At 31.1% G+C, this 25,968-nt stretch overlaps 1 protein-coding gene across 1 annotated transcript; it reads left to right on the top strand.

Annotated features, from left to right (window-relative positions):
- The first annotated feature begins 170 nt into the window (after positions 1-170).
- On the top strand, positions 171-25,968 carry LOC129216238 (hsp90 co-chaperone Cdc37-like). Its single transcript, XM_054850436.1, has 10 exons — positions 171-522; positions 1,760-1,893; positions 5,261-5,417; positions 9,199-9,249; positions 12,600-12,665; positions 16,108-16,266; positions 16,801-16,916; positions 20,411-20,531; positions 22,327-22,395; positions 25,307-25,968. Exons 1-10 carry the CDS (start codon positions 490-492, stop codon positions 25,490-25,492), a joined length of 1,092 nt encoding a protein of 363 aa, XP_054706411.1. The 5' UTR covers positions 171-489; the 3' UTR covers positions 25,493-25,968.

The following is a 25,968-nucleotide window of genomic DNA, read 5'->3' as shown; positions in this document are numbered from 1 at the left end:
TTATCGTTGTTCGAGATATAAATAAAACAAAAACACCATTGTAAAAGCTTGCGAAAATCATCATGCGAACAGAATGTGAGAGAGGAAGTAAAGAATAAAAGTGACTGAAGGCTGAGAATGTAAAATGTTAAGGTCAAGTCGTCTTCCGTTGTTAAGGCAACTAACCAAAAAACTGCATTTTCTGTAACTAATAAAGATAAAAAATGCTTGCTTTTAATAAAATACAAATCTTTCAAGTCCGTTTCATGTTTCTTTTAAGAAGTACACCTTAATTTACATGCAAATTAAACGTTTCGCCTGGGTCCTGAAATTATTAAAAGAAATGAAATGAAGTAGTGTCATGTTTTCCCACTGTTTGGATTCTTTCTGGAAAATACTGATTTTTGCTCCCCGCGTGAGGAATTGATTGTATTGGAAGATTTATTGCCGGGTTGCAAGTTGCTCTACTACTATACTATCCCAATTTTTAAGTTGATATTTACAGCTGCAATGGTAGATTACAGCAAGTGGAAAAACATCGAGGTTTGTCTCTATCTTTTATCCAATGTTGCTTTTAAACTTTTGCATTGCAAAATTTTGTCATGTGTCAAAAAAGGGAGCTAAACGTCTTAATCATAAAACAAATTTACTGTGCAAATGAATTTTTTTTAAAAATGATTCAAAAACTTAGCATTTCTTAAATTGATTAGAAATAAATGCATTTGACATAAAAATGTTCTGTTAACTTAAATTAATGCCTAATGCCAAAGAGTTTGAATGATGGGGGATATTTCGATAATTGGGAACCTGGCACGGTCGTTTCATTTTTGGCGTAAATAATTTTATTTTGGTAACCCTGCTGATTTATAGTAACCCTATGTGAATAGATGTTTCCGATCTCTTTGTTTAGATTTGCAAAGAAAAATACCGCTGGCGCTGGAGCCAAAAATTGATGCCAATGAAGAAAGATCGCCAGATTCCCAATTATCGAAATATCCCCTGCAAACTTAGATACGTCTTGACAATGTTGGCATGTGTTTACAGAGTTTGTGGAATAAAAAAGTATCTTGACGAGAAAGTGTTTATTTCAAGTTTTTTAAAATTTCATACAATTGCCCTGCATTCATGTGAAAGTTAGGAAGTCTTCCTAGCCAGCTTTGGGAGGTTCCATGTAATGATAATGACATGAGAAATGCAAGGGTGGATCCAAAACTTGTTCAAGGGGAGGGGGTTGCTTGATTTTTTTAACTTATCCCTGTCCCTTACTAAGTATTTGAATGTACACACAAAATTTAAACTCATTGGACGAGTAAAATAGCAAATAACAACATCAAAACGCACAAATTGCAAATTACCACGGACTCGTGTTTCAGGGTTACAGGAAACCCCATTTTCAATGAAAAATAAGTGAGTTTATGGAAAAATAGACATCTGATAAAAGCCTTTTCGTCAGATGTCTTACACTCTCTTATTATGCATTAAAAAATTTAACCTAGAACCTTGTAATCTTGAAACATACTTTTTAAGCACGAAGTTTAACTTTAACTTTGTCATTAGTATGTTTATGGATTTTTTTTTATTGGCAAATTCATATGAGTTGGTTATAAGGTCAGTTTTTCGCTTGCCCAATGGGTGATCTTTTTTTGAGGTCAGACTGTATTGCAACTTAATAACTTTTGCTGTAGAAAAAATCAAAGTAGTTGTGGAGAATTTTAAAATTTCGCTTCCTATTGATTTTTTGCATTTTATATTTATTGTGATTTTGTATGCTTTGTTGCAGATATCCGATGATGAGGATGACACTCATCCCAATATTGACACTCCCAGCTTGTTTCGCTGGAGGCACCAGGCAAGAGTGGAAAGAATGGCAGAATTTCAGACGGAGAAGGACGAGTGTGATAAAGAAGCCTCAGAGTAAGTTTTTTTTTTATTTTGAGCAATCACAGGAATTGTTTATTATTTTCATTTGACCTAAGTTGATGTCGCTCTGATGTTTCAAATTGTCATGATGACACGAATAAGTCTAGCTTGTTTTAATATTTACTAAGAGGGCAAAACATTTTTGTTGCAATGGTTCCAAATCTTTTGCGTTCATTCAAGGCTAAACTGGAAACTTAACGGAACTGATGTGATATACCCCCACCCTTGGCGACTTTTTCCTGTTGGTGCCAAGAAAGCGTCGCCAAGAAAACGATGTATGGCGACATGTGTCATACATCGTTCTTAGCGATGCTTTTTTAGCGCCAACAGGAAAAAATCAGATAAAAAACATGATCAAAGCACTTCAGAACACAATATATATAAAAACAATATAAAAGCACAACAAAAAACACCACGAATGTATGCTTCAAAAATACCAGAAACTAGAGAGTTTTTGTACACAAAGAACAATTACTAGAAAGTATTTAAAATGCTTAAATTGACAAATTACTATAACAGCTCACCAATGAAATATGTACTAATAGAAATAAAAGCTATTTTTCAACATGCATTTCATCGAACAATAACTTTTCTCATACTCTGCTAAAAAAAGAGCAAAGCGATTCAAATTGCGATGTTTAAAGCGGAAAACATCCCCAAAATCAATAACTATTTCAGCTAAAAAAGCGCTTAGTTACTCAAATTTCGATGTATGAAAAGTAGAAATGTCTCAACAGAACATCCTAAACATAAACAATACAAAAATACAATAATTTATTTGCTATCCAGATATGTTTAAAACCAGACATGCTTTCAAAATACCTATTATATTTTACATAAAATAACACCTTTATATTTGTATAAAATGCTAAAGTCAACAATTCAAGTCAACAAAATGCTAAAGTCAATTTTCAGAAATTCAGTACCTAAAGGAGGCACGTCAATAGAATATCCTAAATAATTCGTGGCATCGATAAGAATTAACTTTTAGAACAAAATAACCATACTATTTTTGTAAAATTAACTTACATGCAGTAAAAATAGAGTTAAAAACTACGAGAACCCATCAAGGATTTGTAAAAACAAAGAATTTCAGAAGTGAGAGTTGTTTTTGAATTCTAAAATAAAGAACTTACCTTTTTATGGTATAAATCCTCACACTCAGTCTAAAACAAAACATCATATGACAATGGTACGTTACAGATACACAACACGTTGGAGTCGACTTTTAATTAACATTCAAATTTGAAGAAACTGGCATTTTCTAATTTTTTTATTTCAAAACACAACTACTGAACTTAAACTAACACAAAATAAGCTTTCCTGTAAGGTATATTGCACGAAACAATACGTATCTCTCTTGCGTGAAACCGAGTAGACAGCCCAAGTAAACATGTTTGAACAGATCTAAGATTGCCTTTGGTTTGCCTAACACAGGTTAGTTTCGCCAGGGATGCCATGATTAAAAAATTATCGCCTCATTGGCGAGAAAAATATTTCAATTTTGTGCAAAAAATCGGATGTCGCCAAATGGGGGGGTATATCACATCTGTACCAACTTAACTCTGCAATCTCCAATGTCCATCAGCCTCTGTGAGCAGGGCGACTCCTGGGCAGTGGCATCTATGCCCTACGCGCACATGCCTGCACACACACACACACGCACTTACCTTCATGCATGCTTACACACATATCTATATACACACTAGGCCGGATTTGGAAGTGTGGAGGCCCCTAATCAGGGTTTGAAGAGATAATCATATTTTCGAAAATATCCGATACTTTGATATATATCCGAATATTTTGATATACATATATATATCTGATATTTTCAATCAGCACTTTAATAATAAATACATTCTGAAGTTATTGCTATTTATTTTTTTATATTATTATAATTTATAGGGAAGAAAAAACGTAAAATTTGCTGGCCCATAAAAGTTAGGATATTTTGTAAAAAATTTATTGTGTGGGGGGGGGGGGGGCTTTGTTGTGGAGGCCCCAGGGCAAAAGCCCCGCCAGCCCTCCCTTTAATTCATCCCTGTATACACAGATACACCTGCTTGTGCTCATACGTGATTGCATAAAACACAATTTGAAGATGTCAATAATTCAAACTTAATTTTGTTTTGAGCAATCACGAACTACCAATTATTGTTTTTTTTATTACCTTTACAAACAGGGTTTTTTTCTAAAAGAGGGACCTAATTTCAAAGCACAAACTATCAGATTTTCATCAGTATAGATAGAAGGACAGAAATGTTAATTCATGCAGTTGCTGACACGCAGCAAATTCATCTTAACTATTTATGCTTCATATTTTTCATGCCAAAGGTCAAAGGCGGCTGGTGCATAAAAAAAGTGGGGGGGGGGGGGGGTCAATAAAGGTGTGAAGAATTAGAGGGCGGAACCACTAAAAGATTTTTTCTGTAAAATTGGGCTAAAATTTCGAATTCTAACATTATACTGATTAAACAACTTCGAAAAAAATGTAGAATATGGTCTCTAAATTGTGAACAGATGCCTAGACTCTATTCTAGACTCTCTGACTGTACAGACTCTAGACTATCCCAATTCGAATTCAAAGTTCCATTCTTATGAAATATTGTAAGAAAAGTGCATTTCTATTTGAAATCGTTAACTTTTGTTTTAATGGAATAAATCAATCCCTCGAGTAGAAAATCCCTTTCCAATCAATCGATAACTTGAAAAGTGAGGTGGGAAGCCCCTTTACTTTTTGAAGTGAGGGGCAGTTGCCCCAATTCCCCCCCCCCCCACTGCATGAGCCGCTTATGCAAGGAGTTCCCAAACTAGTTGCCACAACAATATACGGGATGATTATAATTGAAGCTACTATTTCAAAACTCCTGAACTTTTTAACTAATGGTCAGAATGACTTGATACTTCACCAGAAATAATCATGTGCAGGGCCTGATTACTGGATAGGCCGTGGCCTAAGGCCCACGATATTTAGTGGCCTCCAAATGGCTGAAATTACTTTAGTCGATGGCTAAAATAGTTCCAGCCAATGTCTAAAGTTATCCAGATTGAATACAGAGGGCCCCATATCAGTATTTGGCCTTGGGCCCCTCTATGTCTTGATCGGGCCCTGATCATGTGGCACTCAGAAATTTTTCCTAAGCGGGGCTAGAAGTCTTTTAAGAAACTGATACATACGTGAAGTGAAAGGTAAAACTGAAATTTAAACAGCTTCCTGAACTCCTAGAATTATGTAGATTTGTACACGTAATTGATGCTGACAGAATTGTCTTGTGTTTCAGATAGAAAATGGCTAAATACTTGTGGTTTATAATTAAAACAAGGTTAAACTGTTCGTAAGTTATTTATTTATCTGTAATAGGAATGATCGGAAAATCTCGGATGTGCAAGAAAAAATTAAATATGCTGAAACTAGTGATGAATTCAACATGGATGAACTGAAAGCTGAGTTGAAGAAGCTTGAAGAACATTCAAAAGAATTAAAGCGAAAGAAGGAAGAAATCTTGAAGAAAGAAAAGGTATGATTGTACAAATGAACATTTTACTTGTCTCTAAGTGTTTACTGGTTTGTCATTCTTCACTTGAATGTTTCATTATCATGAAGTTGGAATTAAAATATAGTCTCATTGTTGTTTCATTTTTTTTATTGTTACTTCCTTTTACCAAAAAGGAAGTATTGTATTAGCGAAAAAATTTTCACTCAAAAATCGACCTTAATTTCCATTTTACTCACTCCTGAATGATAGTTGAGTTTGTTTTCCAACTCGACCACACGTGGATGAGTGCCTAAGAATGTATAGACACGCGAAATATCCATTTTGACGATTCCCGAGTTAATTATGAGTTTTCTTGCGACATCTGTATGTGCGTATGTATGTCGCATAACTCAAGAACGGTAAGTCCTAGAAAGTTGAAATTTGATAAGTAGACTCCTAGTGGGGTCTAGTTGTGCACCTCCCCTTTTGGTTGCATTCGGGTATTTCTAAAGGGGTCTTTTGCCCCTTTTTGGGGGGAAATCGTTAATTTTGATATAAACTCAAGTGGCGTTATAATTTAGCAGACACTTGGCGATATATTGCCAGTCTTTTGGTCGCCAACTTGGGGACGGCAATTTTTTTTTTTTTTTTTTTTTTTTGATAATTTGTTTCAATTTGGTCACTGTTGGTGATATTTAGAGAATAACCTATTGAACCACATTAAAATTGCCAGTAATGGGGAAATGACATTAAACTGGAGTAAAAAGAAGTCATGTGATGCACACATCAGCTCGTCTAAAATTTTGTTTAGTGATCCAGATCAGGGATTGACTCCCAGGTGTTTTTTTGCCTCATTAAAGATGCAGTATTTCGAATAAGTGCTCATTAGGCCTATTTTTGATTTTGATATTTAGGTTATTTTGCCGACTACTGTCTTGTATTTTCAAGATGTTGAAAACTAAGAGCATCATTTAAATGCTCCTTATAGATTATGAGGTTTTGGCTTTGAATTCTATTCCTATTAAATTACTAGTACAATTTTACATTGTAAGAGCCCATGTTCCACATATGGACAGGGCATCAAAATTCATGAAATGTTTTGGACATTCTGGGGCATGGATAATAAAAAAGAATGCATTAAGAGTTGTCTGTTAAGCTTTACCTGTTGAGGAAAAAAAAAGAAGCACCAATGCAATAATTGCATAAAAGCTGTTTAATATTTTGTTTTAATCAAAAATAAAATGTTTACTTTGAAAATGATGCTGTTTAATTACCATCAATTTAGTTCTTTAACTTATGAAAATATCAGAATTATTAGATCATAATTGCACCATTTACTAGTATAGTAGCAAGGGATTGATCTATATATTGCAATTAATAGTACAGTATGGAAAGCAGAGATATTGAGTTATAATCAGGGCTGTATTGTTGGTGGGAAAATGGTAGACGCCCATCTCTGTAATTTTAAAACTTTGGGCTCAGACTCCTTTACCATGCTCATCATTTTGATGTTTTCTAGGGGAGACAAAATGTGTGTATTTTCAATGCAGATTATACCGAAAACAACCAAAACCATCCCCTGAATGTCGGGCCTGTCCTTTAGTCCAATATCAGTCCAACCATCACTTTGCATCAGGGTTTGAAAATATCAAAAATATCCGATATTTTGATATATATCCAATATTTTGACATATATCCAATATTTTGATATATACCCGATATTTTGATATATGTATAGGATATTTTGATATATATATCCGATATTTTCAACTTGCACCAACTAAAGTCTTCAAAAGTGCATTCTCAAATCACTCATTTTCTTATATTATAATCGCAATATGTAGACTTAAAATTAAGGTTTCTTTCATTATTTATATCTAACATTTCATTTTACATTTCTACCAATTTTAATGGAGTTAACTTAACGTTAACTGTTTCACTCATTTTTCTTCTGTTAGCTACTTTTGCAGTTATATGATTTAGAAATAAAAAATATACATTGGTCGGTGCACAGTCATAAGACTTTTTCTCTGACAAATGTTTAATATTTAACTAGGCACTTTTAATATGAATTAAAACTGTTTCATTATTTATAATTTTGTGAATGTAAAATAAACTAGTATGTTGTGGCCATCACGAAACTTTCTTCTATATTTTTCTTTTTTTTTTTTTTCTGATCCCTCCCCATGCTTGACGAGGAAGCAATATTCCCAACAAAAACAAAATGACACATGCAAAAACTTGACGACTATCCCAATGTCTGAATTATTGCAAAAGCAAAGCAAAGAGCGAAAATTGAAAGTTATTTTAAAAGCCTTGCTTGAATGAATTACAAATATTTTATTTGTTAACAAACATAAGATGGCAACAGTTAAAAATTTTAAATCATTGAGATAATATTTCCTATCATTTCCATACAATTAAAATCACGAGAAATATGCAGACGACAATCTATTACGATTTATCTTTCTTATTGTTGCATTAATAAAAATATTTTTATTCGCAAAAAAAAAAAAAAAAAAAAAAAAATCAACACCTCTTGGAGCGATCGGCGTCAAAATAGAACCAAAGCCTGTTTACATATGGATTCACATATATTCCAAATTTCAACCAGAACGTAGCATTACTTCTTGAGATAGGGCACTCAAAATGGAAAAAAAGAACGGGTGATTGCGCTACCTCCTTTTTAGCTGTTGACACAAAAATAAAATCAGTTCTTATACCCACTAAGGGCTACTTGCCGATAAATTTTTCTTTCATTCCGTTCATTATTTCTTGAGATACAGCAGTCACAATTGACGACAAAAAACGTTCTATAGCTCAACCCCCGTTTGAGTTATTGACACCAAAATTGAATCAGCACCTGTTCCTGTTAATACCAACATATGGACCAAATTTTGTTTGATTCCGGCAGTAACTTCCTGAGGAATAGCAAGCACGCGTAACTCGAAAAACGTCCCATTGCTCCACCCCCCTTGGAGGAATTCGCGCCAAAAACTAATGGGCACAAGTTCACATAGGGGCACATATGTGTACTAAATTTCGTTCGATTTCATGCGGTAGTTTTTGTTGTAGAGCGGCCACAAAAAACTGGTCACACACAGACGTGACACACATACATACACACACACACACACACACACATACATACACACACACAGACAGACAGACATTTTCCAAAAATGGTCGAAATGGACTCAGCACACCTCAAAACGTTCGAATCCGTCAAAATTCGAAAATTTGCACGAATCCAATACTTTCTTCTATATATTAGATATAGAAGAAAGTAAAAAAGGAATATTATATTAGTTTGTTATATTAATGATGTAATAATACATCATAAAAATATAGTACATAACCTTTTGGATATTTTTAATAATAAATGAACAATATTGCTGTGATTAATATAATTTTTACATTGAAAATACCGTAGTTGAAAAAATAAATATTGAAAATATCGAAATATCGTGATATTTTCAGAATAAATATCTAATATATATCATGAAATATATTGTGATATGTATTGGCAAACCCTGCTTTGTATCCCTGGCAGAGCCCGTGAGCAGAAAGGGTAAATGTTGGACCACAACTTTGGAATCGTACTTCAACTCTTTTGCTCCAAAATCAGTTGGAATTCAAATCCAACTCTGTAACACTGGTTTTAATATTGAACTACAGTATTCTTAAATTTTTTTTATAGAAGTATTTAGGGGTAGGAGCATTTTAAAATTCACTTAATTTATAACTTTGTTAAAGAAGTATGTTGTCCGGCCTCTTTTTTCCTTTTATCTGTGTATTTATTAATTGGCTTATTTATTTTCAGTTAATGCCTTGGAATGTAGATACTATTAGTCATGATGGTTTTGCAAAAACAGTAAGTTAACTTGTGGTATTCTTATTGTAATATTTTAAAACTATAATTTGTTATCTAAACGTCACTTTGCGAATCTATATTTCGACTTTACTCTATCTCGTTTTCAAATACAGTTAACTTCTGATTTTCTGTGGAATAGGGTGGCACAGTAATTGCAGATAATCGGAATAATAAATAAGAAACAATACTCGTGTATATAATAGCAAAAAAGTATGAATAATACTCACACATACATTTAAATTATAGCTAAATATGATAACATTGAATGTAAAAAATATATGTAAAAGCTAAAAACAAACAATAACACAATCATAAATTTGAAAAATATTTCAGGACTGCAATATTAGTACATATCTTAAATTTTTGCAAAAAGTCTGTTAATTGGAAGTCATCACCGTTAAATAAAAACTAAAAAGACCCGTGGTTAATCCGACCGCCTATAATCGAGAGTTTACTGTATATTCAAATTCATTAACCTTTTCTTGTCTTATTTCTTTCCCTCATAAGAGTAATGAATTTTGTTTTAAAGTGTGGCAAGTTCTTCTAAAGGTCTATATTAGAGCTAGTTGAAAGGATTGGATTTATACAAAAATCACTATCTGCTTTCAAATGCTAAACACATGCTGGAGATATTGTATTTCTTTATAAGTTGATAACTGCATTTGAAAACTGTTCAACTAATATTTTATTTTCAAACAGTAAGCATTACTTTCGAAGAATGCTTAGACGGGGCAGGAGAGATACAATCCACTTATTTGAACATTTAACAAGTTGCACTATTTTTGTGGTTGCAATGGTATTGGTAGTGGGTAAGAACTGTATGTCTGTGTAGTTTGATGCACAATAATAACAATGTGATATTTGTCTTATTTTCACATATTTTGTGTAATACATAGAGTAATGCAAGTAATTGTGACCAGTGATGCTCTCATCAAGTTTTATGAGGATATACCCCAGTAATTCACACTATGCACAATATGTGTATGTGATCATATACATAGTATGACATAATGAAAATGAAGCTTGAGGGTATATGCTATATGTTTGAGAGTATACGGCGTGTATAGAGTATACCCTATGCAGGGTGGCGACAGATCAGGGAAATTCAGGGAGATCAGGGAAAAGTCAGGGAACTTTATCACTCAGGGAAATATCAGGGAATTTTGAAAAAATAACAAAAAATCAGGGAAAATTGATCAAATGAAGAAAAAAAAATATTTTTTTTCTTGCAAAATGAAGTACTTTGATTCCCTACGAATTTTCCGCAAATTATTTGTTACACCAAAGTAAAATTAATGAGGTGCAATTATACAGTGCCGCAGATTTGAGCATCTTTTTTCCGCAAGGTCAAAGTATTCAATCTTAGGATGAGCTTCCTAAGATTGCATCTGTGTCTGTAAAATTGCTTATTTTATCTTGCTTGAATTTTCCTTCCAAGCATTCCAAGCCACGTAAAATAAACAACCCTACAGGCAAAGAAGAAGCCATCGTTAATGATTTTGCACCCTTGCCTTTACTCCTTGTCTTAAAGTAATTAACATACTGTTACCGCAATTTCAAGAAAAAATCTTTGTTTTTTAAATTAATGCCGAAAAAATCTTAAAAGTTATCACTTGGCGTGTTTAATTTAATTGCTAAAATTGAATTTTGACTGAAAATCACTTTTTTTTTTTTTTGCCATGGTATTATTCGCTGTCACATCAGATTACGCAAAGGGTCTTTTTTTTCCAGACTTTAAACCTCTTTTATTTTAAAACCATATACATTTTGAAAATAATAATCGTTTTTTGAATTTCAATGTTGTTTGTTACTAAAAAGTAATATAAGGTTTTTTTCGACAACTAATGAAATCACTTGAAATTGAGTTGTGTACAGAAATAAATATTTTTATTATTTTTTAATAGTTAAAATACTGTATTCATTCATTAAAACCTAAGTTCTTGATTCGAGAATAGCTCAATATGACTTATTGTTGAAAGATTTCAATTTGTTTTACATAAATATGTTTATTCTGCCGTGTGCAAGTAAAGGGCAGTAACTGCACATTTTTCTATATTTATTTATTTATTTTCCATTTTTGTCATCTATTGTACGTTATCTTTATTGTACATGCTCACTTATTTGGTTTCTGCTGAAAAGGAGGCGCGAAAAAAAAGGCCAATTACAACAATCCACCACACATTATTTACGTTAGTAAAACTACATAACTTCTATACTTTAACTATCACTTGTTGTTCTTGCAGCAACAATTATACTGCTTGAAAATTCAGTTCAAGATTATTTCCATTTAAATGTTTTAGTTTTATCATGATTAGATATTTCTTTTATAGTGTTTTAATAATTTCTTAGAATTCTTATGTTAACTGGTTCCTGGAAGTAAAGTATTTGTTTTAGATTTCCTACAATATTTCTCTGTGAATAATGTAATGCACTATTTAAAAAAAAAAAAAAAAAAAGGAGCATCTTTTCGAAATATATTTTTATTTAACAGCCTAAACCGTTCTAAACACTGCATTTTATTTAATATGCAATGCTTTTCAGGTAGGGCAAAGAAAGGAAACCATTATCATTGATAACATAAATCAGGGAAATTTGGTGAACTTAATCAGGGAAATCAGGGAAAAGTCAAGGAACTTTTTTTTTTCCAGTTCCTTGACTTTCCTGCCTGTTCCAGTCCACCCTGCTATGGGAACACATTGATTGTGATTAAAGGGAGTTGTTTCATGTCTAGACAGTAAGGACTCATTACGTTAAAAAAACTCATTTATAAAGTCATAAATAAGTTTTCTACAATCTACTAGAAAAATATTAAATTCATGAATAATAAATCCTATTTCATAGAAATTCACTTATTGTGGTTGAGTCTGAAGAAGGTTTACCACTATAAATGAGGGTTGACAGAAAATGCTTTTGAATTAAAAATATATGCATATCATTTCAATGTTTTGTCAAATTTAGGGTTGTAATAATGTGGGAAAAAGTTCCATTTAATTATGTCTAAAATTTTAGTTTAACTTCGTTCAGCGTCAATACTTAATGTTTGAAATCTAATGTCCATAAGTTTTTGTTATGTTCTTCTTATACTATAATTATACTTCAAAAATTGTTTTTAGTAAAAGCATTTTTTGTAACTGGGCACAAGTATTTAGAAAGTACATTCTGTTTTTTGAAAAAAAAAAAAAAATTGTTTGACTCAAAAGAAAAGTTTTTATCTCTTTGATTAGCATTTCACATAAATAAAATTGTTTTATCATAGTGTGGTGACAGTATTATTTAAATATTTTTCTGTAATGTTTTGAATTTCCCAGAGTAATTCTCTTAATTCTTTAGCATTGCATTCTTTCAATTAGGTTTTAAATAAAGATGCTCCACCCAAAAAAGAAGAATTAACTGAAGAAGAGAAAGCAGAAAAGCAGGTATATGACTGGTTTTATTAGTTCCTTTTAATTAATATTTTGCACTTTATTGCTTTGTCAAGATTATCACAATATTTATAATGAAAAGAAACTCATTTATGAAAAACTCAATGTAACATTTGTACTTGCCTTAGTTCTGTACTCTTTATAGTATTCATTTTAGAGCCATATGTTGTGCCCTTTGTTGCTTTGTGTCTTATGAAATCACATTACCTCGAATCAAATTAATGGTTTTGCAATGTGTCAATATGTTTATACATTAGAACAATTAAGGGGAGTCACTACCCTAAATATTTTCAAAAATTGGATTTTTTAATTTTTATATGTTTTGAAACTCTATTTCAATACCTTTTTAATGATATAAACTTCTTGATCATGCTCATATTAGAATTAAGTTAAAATAAGCTTTAAAAAAATGTAAACCTATTTTGATGAGGTATAATTTTCCCCTTTAAATTGCAATATCTCGAAATGCTTATTTTGAAACTAAATGTTTCTTTTCCTCAGAAACTAAATTGTTAGGCTTTGAAATTTTTAACACTTATCTCTACACCTAATTGCATAAACTGGAGTAAATTTTTTCTCATATTCATTATCAAGCTGATTTTATGTTACAAAATGACATTTTTTGAAAAATATAGTGACTGTTGGAACTGAAAATAGAGAATTCGAATTGTAGAATATTCTCAATGTTTTGTGTTCATGTTTAATTACTAACGTTGTTTATTTAATGTTTGTGCAAATTAACCTTGTTCTATTTTTCTATTGCCTTTACTTTTGGTGTGTCAACAGTGTTGTCTAATGTATAAAACTGCCAGGGTTGTGGTAGTCAGGACTTATTGTTTTCATTTTTCTTCACGTGTGTGTAAACTAACCATGCTTTTAATTTGTTTTTAATAAATAGTTTTGTTGAAGTCTAGTGCTGTCTCTCGACTTTAAATTCAGTAAAATAATGATGAAGTAAGAATTCAGGACATAGAATCAAATATCCTGTACCTGCAACAACTTAAATATGTTTAGATTTAACCCAAGTTTAGTGGCATCTGCGAAGTGAAATTTTCTTGCTTCAGAATTGGACATTGTACTTGAGTCATGGATATGCTAAAAGCTCAACGGAAAGGTCAGAGACCGGCATTTTCTCAGCTTTCGAAGAAAATTACTGAGGAACTTTCTAATGAAGTTAGTGATGGTGATAATCTGCAGATTTTGTTGGGTCAGCTGAAAGATAAATTTGAAGGTTTGGACGCAGCTCAGCAGGCCGTTCTTCTAAAGTTAAGTGAAGAAGCGGAATATTTGAGCAAATTTGCAGCATCGGAAGCGTATCGGGATACTTTCATGGCCTTGAGAGTGCAAAATAGGCTATCTGCGATTACGAAGAGTTCAAAAGCTGCTGGGGAACTGGAGGAGAAGGGAATTTCTACACCCTGGATTGGTAAATTTCAGCTCCCACTTCTCGAATTAAAGAAGTTTTCGGAAGATCCTAAGGAATTCTTGTGTTTCTGGAGTCAAGTTTTCAAAGATACATGAAGACTCCGACATTGTTCCGGACGATAAGTTTCAGTACTTGTGCCAATGTGTTGTGCCAAATTCCCGTGCATTTCAGTTGCTAAGCAGTTTTCCCCCTTCTGCAGAAACTACCCAACGGCAGTTGAGCAGCTCAAAGAATGATTTGGGCGAGATGATTTACTTGTAGGAATCTATGTGAGAGACTTGTTAAGTCTGGTTATGAAAAATGCTTCTGGACTTTCGAATATAGATTTAGCTCCTCTGTACGATACTATAGAAGGCAAATTGCTTGCCTTAGAAAGTGTAGGCAGAACGGTCTGCAACAAGTTAAATATGTTTAGATTTAACAGTGACTTACTAACTAGAATTTAAAAAAAGAAAAAAAAACTAATCTTTATTTCTGTAAAATTTTACTTCAGTATAGAGAAAAGACTCAACTTAAGTTACAGAAATTTTTTATAATTGTATCTTTAATAGATTTTTAGAAAAAGGTACATGAACCTGTGCAAATTAACATTGACGGTATAGGGGGTACTGACACCCCTTAAGTATAAAAAGTTTTGAAGCACAAATTATGATTATCCTTCAGAAATATGCTACTGTATCCCAGGTGTGTCCATCCTCCTAAAAGCCATGGCATCCGTCTCAATTATTACAGAGATTCCCCTATAAAGCTTCTATAGAACCCTTGGCCCTATGATTCCTAACTGTGGACACTTTTGTCTATCTAAAGTATTTTCATTGTCTTGTTATTTAACTACCCTGTGTTTTCATTTGTGCCATGGTTTGCTAGTTACGTTTGCAAAGGCCATCGCATAGCATTGTGTGCCTGTTGTTATCACATTTTTTATTTCATATATTAAAAATTATTTTGCTGTAAGCAGTCCTGATCATTCAAAATTTATTTTGCAACAAAAAAGAAAAAAAGTAAAAAAAAGTGGACTGATAAAATTTGTGTTTAGTCAAGAAAACAAATATTTAAATAGATGAAATAGAACTAAAGTGTTTGTTATTAATCAGGCAATTTAATGTAGGATTGAGTTACATGCAAAACAAAATGATTGGCTTACAAGCAATCATAGTAATTGTGATTTATTTATAATTATAAAATAAATTAACTCCTTTTAGAGTGGTTAATTATTTTTTTATTCATCAAACAGCTATATTATTTATTTATTTTTTGTAATTGTTGGACTACAAGCGTTTTTGATTTGTTTTACCTTTATTTAATTAATTTAAATGTATTTGTAATAAAAAAAAATCCTATCAGAATAAAAAAAATAACATTAAGGTAAATTAATATTTTAATGTTGTTTAATTGTTTAATATTGACCTTTCAACTGTGATGTATATTTCTGAAAAATGGACCAAAATAGAAACTTTTTTCAACAGTTTAATTTTGTTCTTTCCTGTTCTTAAAAGTTAGAAAATGGTTTTTTATTAGAAAAATTAAGTTATGAATGCAATAACTACTTTATATTTATAATTTTTACACACACATAAAGAAGTAATGGATTACACACATCCTATTTAGTTAGAGCAAAATAAATTGCACAAATGCCCATGTTAAACCCTGAAATTTGCGGCATGCTGGTTGATGCAAGGTTATGCTTTTTTTGTTTTTTTCATTTAAAAGCTTTAACTCAAGGAAGAAAAGCTGAATTGCAGTGTTAAACTTACTTTACCAGAGAAACTATTGTTAGAATGCAAAATAAAGCAATTTCTCAAGATGCATTACACAATATTTTTTTTAGAGAAATGCACTTTATGGATTGATTGAGGATTTGTTGATCTGTATTTATTTACCTTATAAATTTCAAAGCAATTTTTCCGCATTCGAACTATTATTTCATGAGTGTTACTTATTTGTTTCTTAAAGTAAATATAGATAAAAATATTGATTCATTTTAAACTATTACATTTTATATTATTTCAGAGAATATTTGTCCAAGAGAATGAAAAGTTATTGAAGAAATTTGGAATGTTCCAGAAGTATGATGATAGTAAAAACTTCTTGAGGGAGCATCCTCATTTGGCATGTGAAGAGACGGCCAATTATTTAGTTATATGGTGTATCAATTTAGAAGTTGAGGAGGTACAAAACATTTCTTTTTATTTATGTTATTCATATTAACTGCTTGATTATTTAGAATATTTGGCTTTGTAATATTTGTTCCTAATACTTTTCAAAGTGTCACAAAGTTTTAAATTTCAAACAATCTAAAGTTTGGAAATTTAGTCTTTTTGACACTATCAAGTTTTATTTTAGTGTAACGTCAGCTGCAATTTTAATATTATAGCAATAATAAGTTCTTTAATACAGCAGTTATTTAAGTTCAACAACAATGAAGTTTTTATAATAAGGATACAGAATGAGAACAAGATAATTAATTTTGAACTTTTGCAAGTTTGATGTATATATTTTGTAATTACCTATTTCATGTACAACTTAATTAACAAAAGAGCATAAGTTATGAAATACAAACTGGCTTTCACTTCATTACATTATATAAAATGTGTCTGTACTATTAGTAATGACTTTTCTTAGATAATAAGTTATCAACTTATATTTCTTCTTGCATTGATTTTTTTACAAATTGATATTTTAATGCTCCCTTTTATGTTACAGAAACACGAGTTGATGGAGCATGTTGCTCACCAGTGTATTTGTATGCAGTTTATCCTTGAATTAGCTAAACATTTAAATGTAGATCCACGTTCATGTATCTCTTCTTTCTTTTCAAGGTAAGATATGATCTTCTAAGTTAATGTTCTTCTAATGATCTTCTAAGTTAATAATACTCACTTTTATTTGGGTTAGATGCAGCCCTCGAGACTAGTTCTTAAGGTCATCAAGTTTAGTTCAAAATTACAAAGTTTTGCATTTACCTCAAAAAAGAAAAAAATCCAATAGTTGAATTAAAAGTTTAATAGTTTTGACCATCCTCACTTTTGACACTTTAGTCACATAATTTTGAACAGATCAGACCTAGGAAATAAAAGTTGAATAAAAAAAAGCGCTAATGAAATAGTTGCATGTACTGTTTGTGAATGATGTTTTTATGTTAAAACAGGCATCTGTATTCAGTAGCTGGTAAAACTGGAATATTTTAACAGAAAAGAAATGAAATAATACCTTTCTGTTTGAAAAGGAATAGTTATAACTACCATTAATGAAGAATAAAAATTGCAAATTATTGCATGAACCTGTTTTGATGTTACAAAAAACCTTTTTTTCAATTCAGGAGACATGAGCTTGTGCATTAATAAACACCAAAGTTTTTTATCATCCGTACAATAATCTTCTGCACTGACAAAGGAATTCCATGTAATCACAAAGCACATGAATGCAATATGCAATTTTTGCGCTTTATTAATGTCACTTTTTGGCACGATTCCATGTATACTTCATTGAATGTAAATCAAAATATTCTGGTTTAACAAAATTTTAAATTCGAATTTATCTTGCTTATTTTTATTGTGCAATTTTTCATTTTACTTTGTGGGCTATTGTATGAAATATTTCCATCCATTTGTGAAATATGCTGCATAAATTATCTTAGGATACTTTATGTTCATAAGTTTCTTTATTCAACTTACCTAAATTTATATTATATTTCTCTCAAAACATTAAATTTTGACTAGATACATTCAATTCTGTTAATAAAAATGCACTTTGTAATGGCTGTTAAAGTCATTTAAAAGTAACTTTCTGTTTTATTCAAAATCATTCATTGAAGAGTTTTTAAATGAATGAATAAACAACAGTGCTCTTTGTAATACTATATGTACTGTACCTGCCACTAATAAAATCACTGTATTATAAAATCAGCCCCTTTTTAAAATCAAATGTGGAAGAACAGAATCATTGCAATACCAAAACATGTTAAAATCATCCTTTAATAAAATCACCATTGCCGTTTTATAAAATAAAAATTTTGGACATCATACGCAAAAAGTTGATAAAGAAGCTCCAAGAAGTGAAGGAATTGGCCTTAGAAGATGAGGAAATCTCAGCGCCAAATTTGCCTCTTCAATTGATGTGGGAAAAGCGCTTGATGATATACGATGCTCTTTAGAGCAAAGAAGAAAATATAATGTTGTATGTTACAAAACATTTGGTAAATTCTCAAACGATATTGAATCTTTACTCTCCAATTGTGTTAACCAAACTGCAATACGCCAATATTTTGAGACCCTTGTTTAAAAAAAAAAAATCTCATGTTTAGTTAAAATGACAACTGTATTTTGAAATACTTAAAACAAAAATAAATGACATAGTTCATTTTGTTTTTTAAAGTATTTAAACTTCAAAACATTTCATTCTTTTTTAAATGTTGGTATGCCGGTTTATAAAATCAGCTGCTTTATAAATCAAATGTCCTGAGAACGAATGTGATTTTAATAAGCAGCGGTCACTGTATGTGGATAGATAATGCAAAGATGACAACATGAAAAATAATTTTTGGCTGCAAGTAAGGGAGAGTTGGAATATTTGCAGCAGCTAAGCTTCCTTGAGTTTTTAATCATACCAGAGTCCTCTTCTCTCCCCCTCTTTTAAGTACAGGGTGTTTCATATTGAATAGGACGAAAAGAAAGCAGGAAGGTGAACGTTTCAATTACATTTATTAAATCAAATTTATAGTGAAACTGTAGGCACACAAGTTTCTATAGATGCTCAATGTGTACCCCTCAGGTGATGTGAAAAATCTATATAAATAAAACAGAGAATATATATGTGTGTGTGTGTTCCCTATACAAATCCACAGTTTAAGTCTGATCTCGACCAAATTTGTCAGTGAGGTACTTGGGCACCCGAGAAGGAATGTTGGGGGGTTTTCAATTGCTAAAAAAGAACTGAAGGGTTCAAATTTTAATTTTAGAACCTGAAAATAGCATTAAATGGCTCTTTCTACCCGAAATAATTATCTGATCAGTTAAATTTTAACGCCATTCGAAAGCCCGCAAAAAATTACCCATAGAGTTTATTTACTTTCTTTAAATTTCAAAAAAAAAAAGCTGTAAAATCACCGGGAAAAAATTAAAAAGTACTTTTAAGCCTAAAGGAACTCTATTTTCATTCCTGAAAACTATCGTTTGTGTGATCTCATTTTAAATTAGCGTTCAGAAGGTTGCCACTTTTTTCTTTCTTGGCTGTGACTAAATAAAATTTTGTTTTTATTTTGAGGTAAAAATTTCCCCTTTTGATTATTATTTGGCGATTTAGCTTTCTTTTTTTTTTTTTTCCAGGATTTTAGTTGTATTTATAAAATTTATGTAGGATTGCGTTTAATTTATTTGGGAATTTTTAATTTGCCATTTTCTTTCTTTAAGTGATTATTTTGAGGGGAAATTTTGCAGTATTTTTTTTTTTTCTCTAATTGAACCCTGATTGTTGAACATGCATCATTTGACATAACTTACCATGCGAAGTCGGGCAACCCAGCTAGTATCAAATAAATACATTGTCAAGGAGTATTGCACTTAAGTTATAAACTGCTTAAGGGCGTTGCTTCAATTTTTCTAGCACCTACAAGAGCAAATCACTTTGTCTTTATCAAAATCCCATAGGAAAAAAATCTCATAGGGGTTAGGTGAGGGGATCTCGATAGTCAACATAACAATGGCTTTTTGTTTAACCCATCAGAACGAATCTAGCCATGGGGTAGACTATCAAGCTGAAATTGTTTCACCCACTATTCGATGCTGTGACAATACAGTTTTTTAACCAAATTTTGTAAAAAAGATGATTTTGGACAACAAAAAACAATGTTTCATTGTATTCTAAAGAACACATATGTTCTCTCTTTTTCTCCTTTTTGGATATTCCATTTTGATTAACAATGATCCTAATGGCAAATTCGTAGCCAAGCGATTTTTGCTGTTGCTATATCGAACTTGACTCATTGTAGCTTCAAAATCACAATTTGTTTTGGATAAATAAATCTACTATTACTTGTTCTATGCCATTCATTTTGTTCTATTCAATATAAAATGCCAAGTATGCAATGATTTGAATGGAGGGAAATTTCAGGGTTTGGGAATGAGAGAGGCAGAACCCTTGATTTGAGACATGCTTTGCATATACTTTTTTGAAGTTAAAGTATAAGAATTAACACTTTTACTGATTGATTCCTCAAATTAAATGGGAGTGGGTTACTTTTGACCCAACCTTCTTGACTGGAAAAAGCAATCTGTCACTGAAAATAAGTGCAATGTTTTTTTTTTTTATGTTCAAGAATACAAATGGCTGATACTGAATATAAGGAAGCATTCAATTCAGAACTAGACGCTTTCAAGGGACGAGTGTGTGAAAGAGCAAAAATTAGAATTCAAAAAGCTATTGAAGAAGCTGAAGAGGTAATATTTAAATCTATCATTCGAAATTAAAAAGTGTAGGCAAAATATATTTGTTTTGTCAGAAAATGTTTTTGTACTTGATATGGTATTAATTATTGTGCTTTTTATGATGTTTAATTAAATGTCTCATGCTTTTCATATTTGAAGTACTTTCAGTTGTTATAAAAATGATTAAGAACTGCCACTCTGTTGAAAGCATTGGCAAAGAAATTGCTCCATCGTAGATTTTAGATTTAAAAAAATATATGCACATAGAAGTACTTTTTTACTTATATCAAGTGTTAAAATCTCCTAATTTTTCTCATAAAAAATATTTGTTCATGTTTTTTTAGATCTTAGTCCTAGTACTTCAATTTTTTTAAAAAGATTTTTTTCAAATTTTGTATTGTAAATTTCTTTCTCAACCTGAAGACAGTAGGGCAATTCTACACCAAAAGGCAATTGTATATGTCTTATTATGAAAGGCCCTTTGCAAATTTTTTCTCAGGAGAAAAATTACAATATCATCTATCATTTGTCATAAAATATTTATCATGAACAATGTGATTTGTATCACTTAAAGATAAAACAAAATGTGATACAATTTAGCAAACAAATTTGCATTTCAAAAATCAGGAGATACATCACTTTCACAATGAATGACACAATTCTCTGAATTTCAAACATTCCTGTGCCAAGCTTTAATTCTGCTGAAGTTCCTCCTAGGTATTGCAGCTTGGACAAATCAAAAGCTTTGCTGTGCAATTGTTATTAACTTGATCTTCACCAGTCTTATCAGCTTTTTTTTTTTTTTCTATATTTCCCCATCGAATCTTTTGAAACTTAATTTTTTTAGAAATCAAAAACAAAACTTAATAATAGTTCATGGGGACCACTTTTTCATTTTCATTTTATTTTTTAAACCGTCCAGTAATAGAATAAATTCATGTATAAACTATTAATAATATTGGAAGTCTTTCATTAATAAATTGATTTGCATACTTCATGTGAAATTTCTCTCCCCCATGCTAAGATATCGGCATTTTAAAAAAATTTGATTTATTCTGAAGATAATTTTTATTAACTATTAAGCAAAACCTCTAGTATTTTAATTGAGTTTTTATAATTTCCAAATTTGTAACTTAAAATTTATATTTTAACCCGTATTTTGCTGAAAACCACTTGCTAATTTCAAATTTCCACCCTTTTGGATTTGTAATGTAACCCTATTCATCCAAAACATGTTCTTTTTTGATAATTTTTTTTATGCTTTTGTTTCTATTCTTCTCTTTCAAAAAATAAATCATGAACAACTTGATTTTAACATGCAAATGCTGGAAGGTTAAATTAAAACCTTAATGAAGTTTTATAACAGCAAATAGCAAATTTATTTGTTATATTTTTGCTCGCCACCCCTCCCCCCTTTTTTTCTTCTGTAAACCTTCTTAATACTTCAAATTATTCATAAGTGTAAAAAACTTCTTATAGTTTTCAATAAAGTAAAAAATTTAAAAAAAAAATAGTTGAATTTTCATTGAGAAATAAAAGTAATAACGTTGAATGTTTTTAAAAACTTAATTTGTATTAATGTGTTGTAGAAGATTATGAATGATTTTATGTTTATTCTTTGTTTTTAAATGATAATAGGCTTGATTTTTCTACTCATTGCATTAGACTCATATTATAACTCAAAGCTTCTGAGGAAAATTTACAGCTGTGATAAAATTCTAGAAGAATAACTAATGCAGAATACCTATAACTAAATGCAGAATTACAATTATTTTAATTTATTTCATCAATTTATTTTTGTATATAGGAAGAAAGACTTAAGCGCCTTGGACCAGGGGGATTAGATCCTATTGAAGTTTTTGAAACACTTCCTGAGGTAACATAGTAGTTTTGTGTGTTTGCGTTTTTTCTGGTAACTTTTAATTTTGTCAAAACCTCTAAATGATGTAAACTAAGATAGTTAACTCTTCTGCTCGTACGCGTGTGCATGTCCTTTTTTTTTTCAATGTTTGTGTGTATTTACAATACATACCTCATCAATATTTGTGTGATGCAATGTATAGCATTAATATTCAGTTCGAATATAGGCTCCTTAGACTTTTGTTACATTAAACAATTTCCAAAAAATATTATTCTTAGAACTTCCTAAGTCACCAAAATACCACTTAAAAACTCTTAAAATCAAAACCTATTCAACTTTGAGGAGAAAAAGAAAATTGATTGCTTTGTAGCTGGAAAGGGGGGGGGGGGGAAGGATTCAGACATGTTTCTGATGGTGAAACATTAAGTTATTAAATATCTATTTCAAATTCAAACATAATTTAATGTTTTGTGGATGTGACTCCTCTTCTGATTCATGAGTTCTATTTTTGCTGAAGAATGGTTTTATCAATGCTAGTTTTAAATGTACATACTTAGAAGTAAAAGGAGTTGCTTCTGAGTGGTTAATACAAAACTCCTCCTTTTCAAAAAAACTTTTTCTCAGCTAGAGTCCAGGACACCCACTATTTTTTTTTTTTTTAAAGACATACTAATAGTATTATGCTGTAAAAGTTTTAGCTTCTCACTCAAATTTTAAGAGAGTGCTCAATGACCCCTTAATTTAACATTAGCTGTAGCAGAGAAAATGTCACAAAATTAAAAACCTAATTTCCCCAGCTGTTTTTTTTTTTTTTTGTAAATAATTATTTGGTTGCAATGTATATGCATATTACTCATGTATATTATAATATGTAGCATTGTTTTTTTAGATCAATGTATTTTGTTAACCCCCGTCCCATACTTTTGAAGTTTGGGGGAGGGGGTTGAAATAGGAAGCTAAAATTCTTCCAGTATATTACTATCCACAAGTCTAAAAATATTGAGGGGTATCCTGTTATCTAGGAGAAACTTTTTCTTACATGTATTTTTTGAACCACCCTACTCCTCCTACACATGCTCTGTGATGAAGTTGCATTACTAGATCAGATTGTTTCTTTTTTTTTTCTTCTGATTTCATTAGATGCCCCATTTTGTTGAGTCTGTATGAACCTTGAATTTTGTACCATCTAAGATGCTTATGGAAGATTCTCCAAAAACTTACCATTTAGTAATCACAAATTCTTTTTAAAAAAAAATGCTTCAAAATGTTTTCAAAGTATTTGTACTGAGTCTTAATGGAGATCGTAATAAGAGAAAAAGGAAGGAAACGCACTTTAACTATTTTACATTTTAGCTATGCTGTCCTCATATAGAAATGGCCAGTGATTTTTTACTTTCACAGAACCTGCTACTATAACCCCAAAATTCTATTTAAAATTAAAATTTTGTCCTTTTTAAAAAATTGATTATATCTGAATTAAATTTTACGTAACAGGAAAAATTAAGAAAAACTTTTTATATTAAACAGAAATGTTGTCTGGTAGCGACAGCAAAATTGCTGTCGCTATGTACCTCAATTTTAAAGTTCAAAATTTTGATACAAATATCAGGCAAATTTGATCGACAAAATACTCTAGAAATCAAACAAAAGGTGAGTATAAACAGTGTTGCTACACAGCGCATCCAAAATTCCGTCTTTTTATCTATAATAGTTGAATTCATTCCTAGACCATGAGAGTGACGTGAAAACATTCGCACACTGTAAAATGGTGTATCTTGGATATTTAAATGATTCAATAGATTAAAATAATGTTATTTTACACATTTAAGCATACATAATTTATTGCTACAAATTTAATGTTGATGTGAAATTAAAAAAATAATAAATTCATTTGAGAAAAAGATTTAGATAGGCCATCAATTTTCTATGGAGGGAAAATAATTGTTTTTTAATAAATGGAAAAACGTTAGAAAAATTATTTTTAACAATAAAAAAAAGCACCAAACGAACTTTGTGGGTCAAGCAGTTTTGTGTCATTTTCCAGGATTTTAGAGAATCCCCTTTATTTCATTTAGTCCACCAGTTTTTAGTGGAAAAAATGTAAGCATCTTGCCTGACATGTATTTATGGGAATGGGTATCCTTACAATGGGGTCGTTTCCAAAATTTCAAAAGTATTTTTTTCTAAAAGAGCATGCTTAAAAACATAGAATCTGACCATTTTTTAAACAATTTGTATAAGATTAATACTTTTTAAAAATTACTTAAATCAGTGAGCTTTCATTGTTTACAATTCTTGGTGATGACATCACAAATGATGAAATGCCATTCCGTGTTGCCACTCACAGAGCTAAATATTTAATTCGCATCTTTACTCACGTGTATTGGCCACAATATGATTGATAGCAAGCATAGAGTGCAATTATGTATTCGCTACTTGATTATCATAATGTGGAAACGTAGTAGAAAGATGCGCCAAACTGCATCATTTGTGACGTCATAAAGACCACGCCTTGTTTGAAAAATCAGACATTTTAAAAAACTGCTGGGAAAATGAAAGTATTTTCTGGGCCCATGTTATTTTTTTTGCTCATTCTATCCATTTCAATGACTAAAAGTAGTACTTATGACTGAAGGAAACCGTCCCGTTACGATATTATTGACTTGGCAGTTGTTCTTTCGGTAATACTTTTCGATTTCTTTCCTTTTCTTTTCTTTTTTTTTTTTTTTGAACCTAAGCATTTTTCCTTCAAGTAAAATTATTAAATCAAGAGGTTGATATCAATCATGTAATGGTCTTTTTGTACAAAATAAGTTGAGCTGTGCTTTGTGTGATTCTATCTGTACATTCTCTGAATATATGAAAACTGATGTTAATTTATGGTTTATTGATGCAAATGTATTGATCCCCTCCCCCTTTAATGCAGGAATTGAAGAAATGTTTTGAATCAAAAGACATTGAGCTTCTGCAAAAGACCATCGCATCGATGCCAGAAGAAGAGGCTAGACACCACTTGAATCGATGCATAGATTCGGGACTGTGGATTCCGGATGCTAAAAAGGCCGAACTGGAGGGACATCTACCTGAAGATCGGGGTGCAGCAAGGTCCTAGAAGTTACCTGATTCTCTAGAAATACAGCCAGCCACGCACTTTTTTTGTGCAAACATTCTTTGTTAGACAATTATGCAATTTTTTTAGGAACATGAGTTACCATTAAGCAACGAAATGTTTGTCCTGACTGTTTTCTGATCTTAATGTTTTACATGGTTTCTGAAACATGCTGGTCTTATTTAAGAAATTTGATTTCAAGATTTAAACTATATGGAAAAGTTTGTTTTATTTTTTATGTTGTGCGTTTTATGAATTAAAAAAAAGAAAACAAGATTTAAAAAAAAATGTTAGACTACTTTTTTTTTGCACATGTACTTTTTTCTCTGAACAGCAACTTGCCTTAAACTTGTACCTGTTGTAAATAAATTTAATGATTATAGTTTAATTTTGTTCTTTAGTTTTTGTTTGTGTATGTTTGTGAATTGTAGTCACAAGTTTAGTTCTCGAGCATACATTGAACTTTTACCATAGTTGTA

The sequence above is a fragment of the Uloborus diversus genome, chromosome 2 (assembly GCF_026930045.1).
Source record: "Uloborus diversus isolate 005 chromosome 2, Udiv.v.3.1, whole genome shotgun sequence".
NCBI classification, from domain to species: domain Eukaryota; kingdom Metazoa; phylum Arthropoda; class Arachnida; order Araneae; family Uloboridae; genus Uloborus; species Uloborus diversus.
The sequence above is the reverse complement of the archived record's forward strand: the minus strand, read 5'-3'. Positions and strand labels throughout refer to the sequence as shown.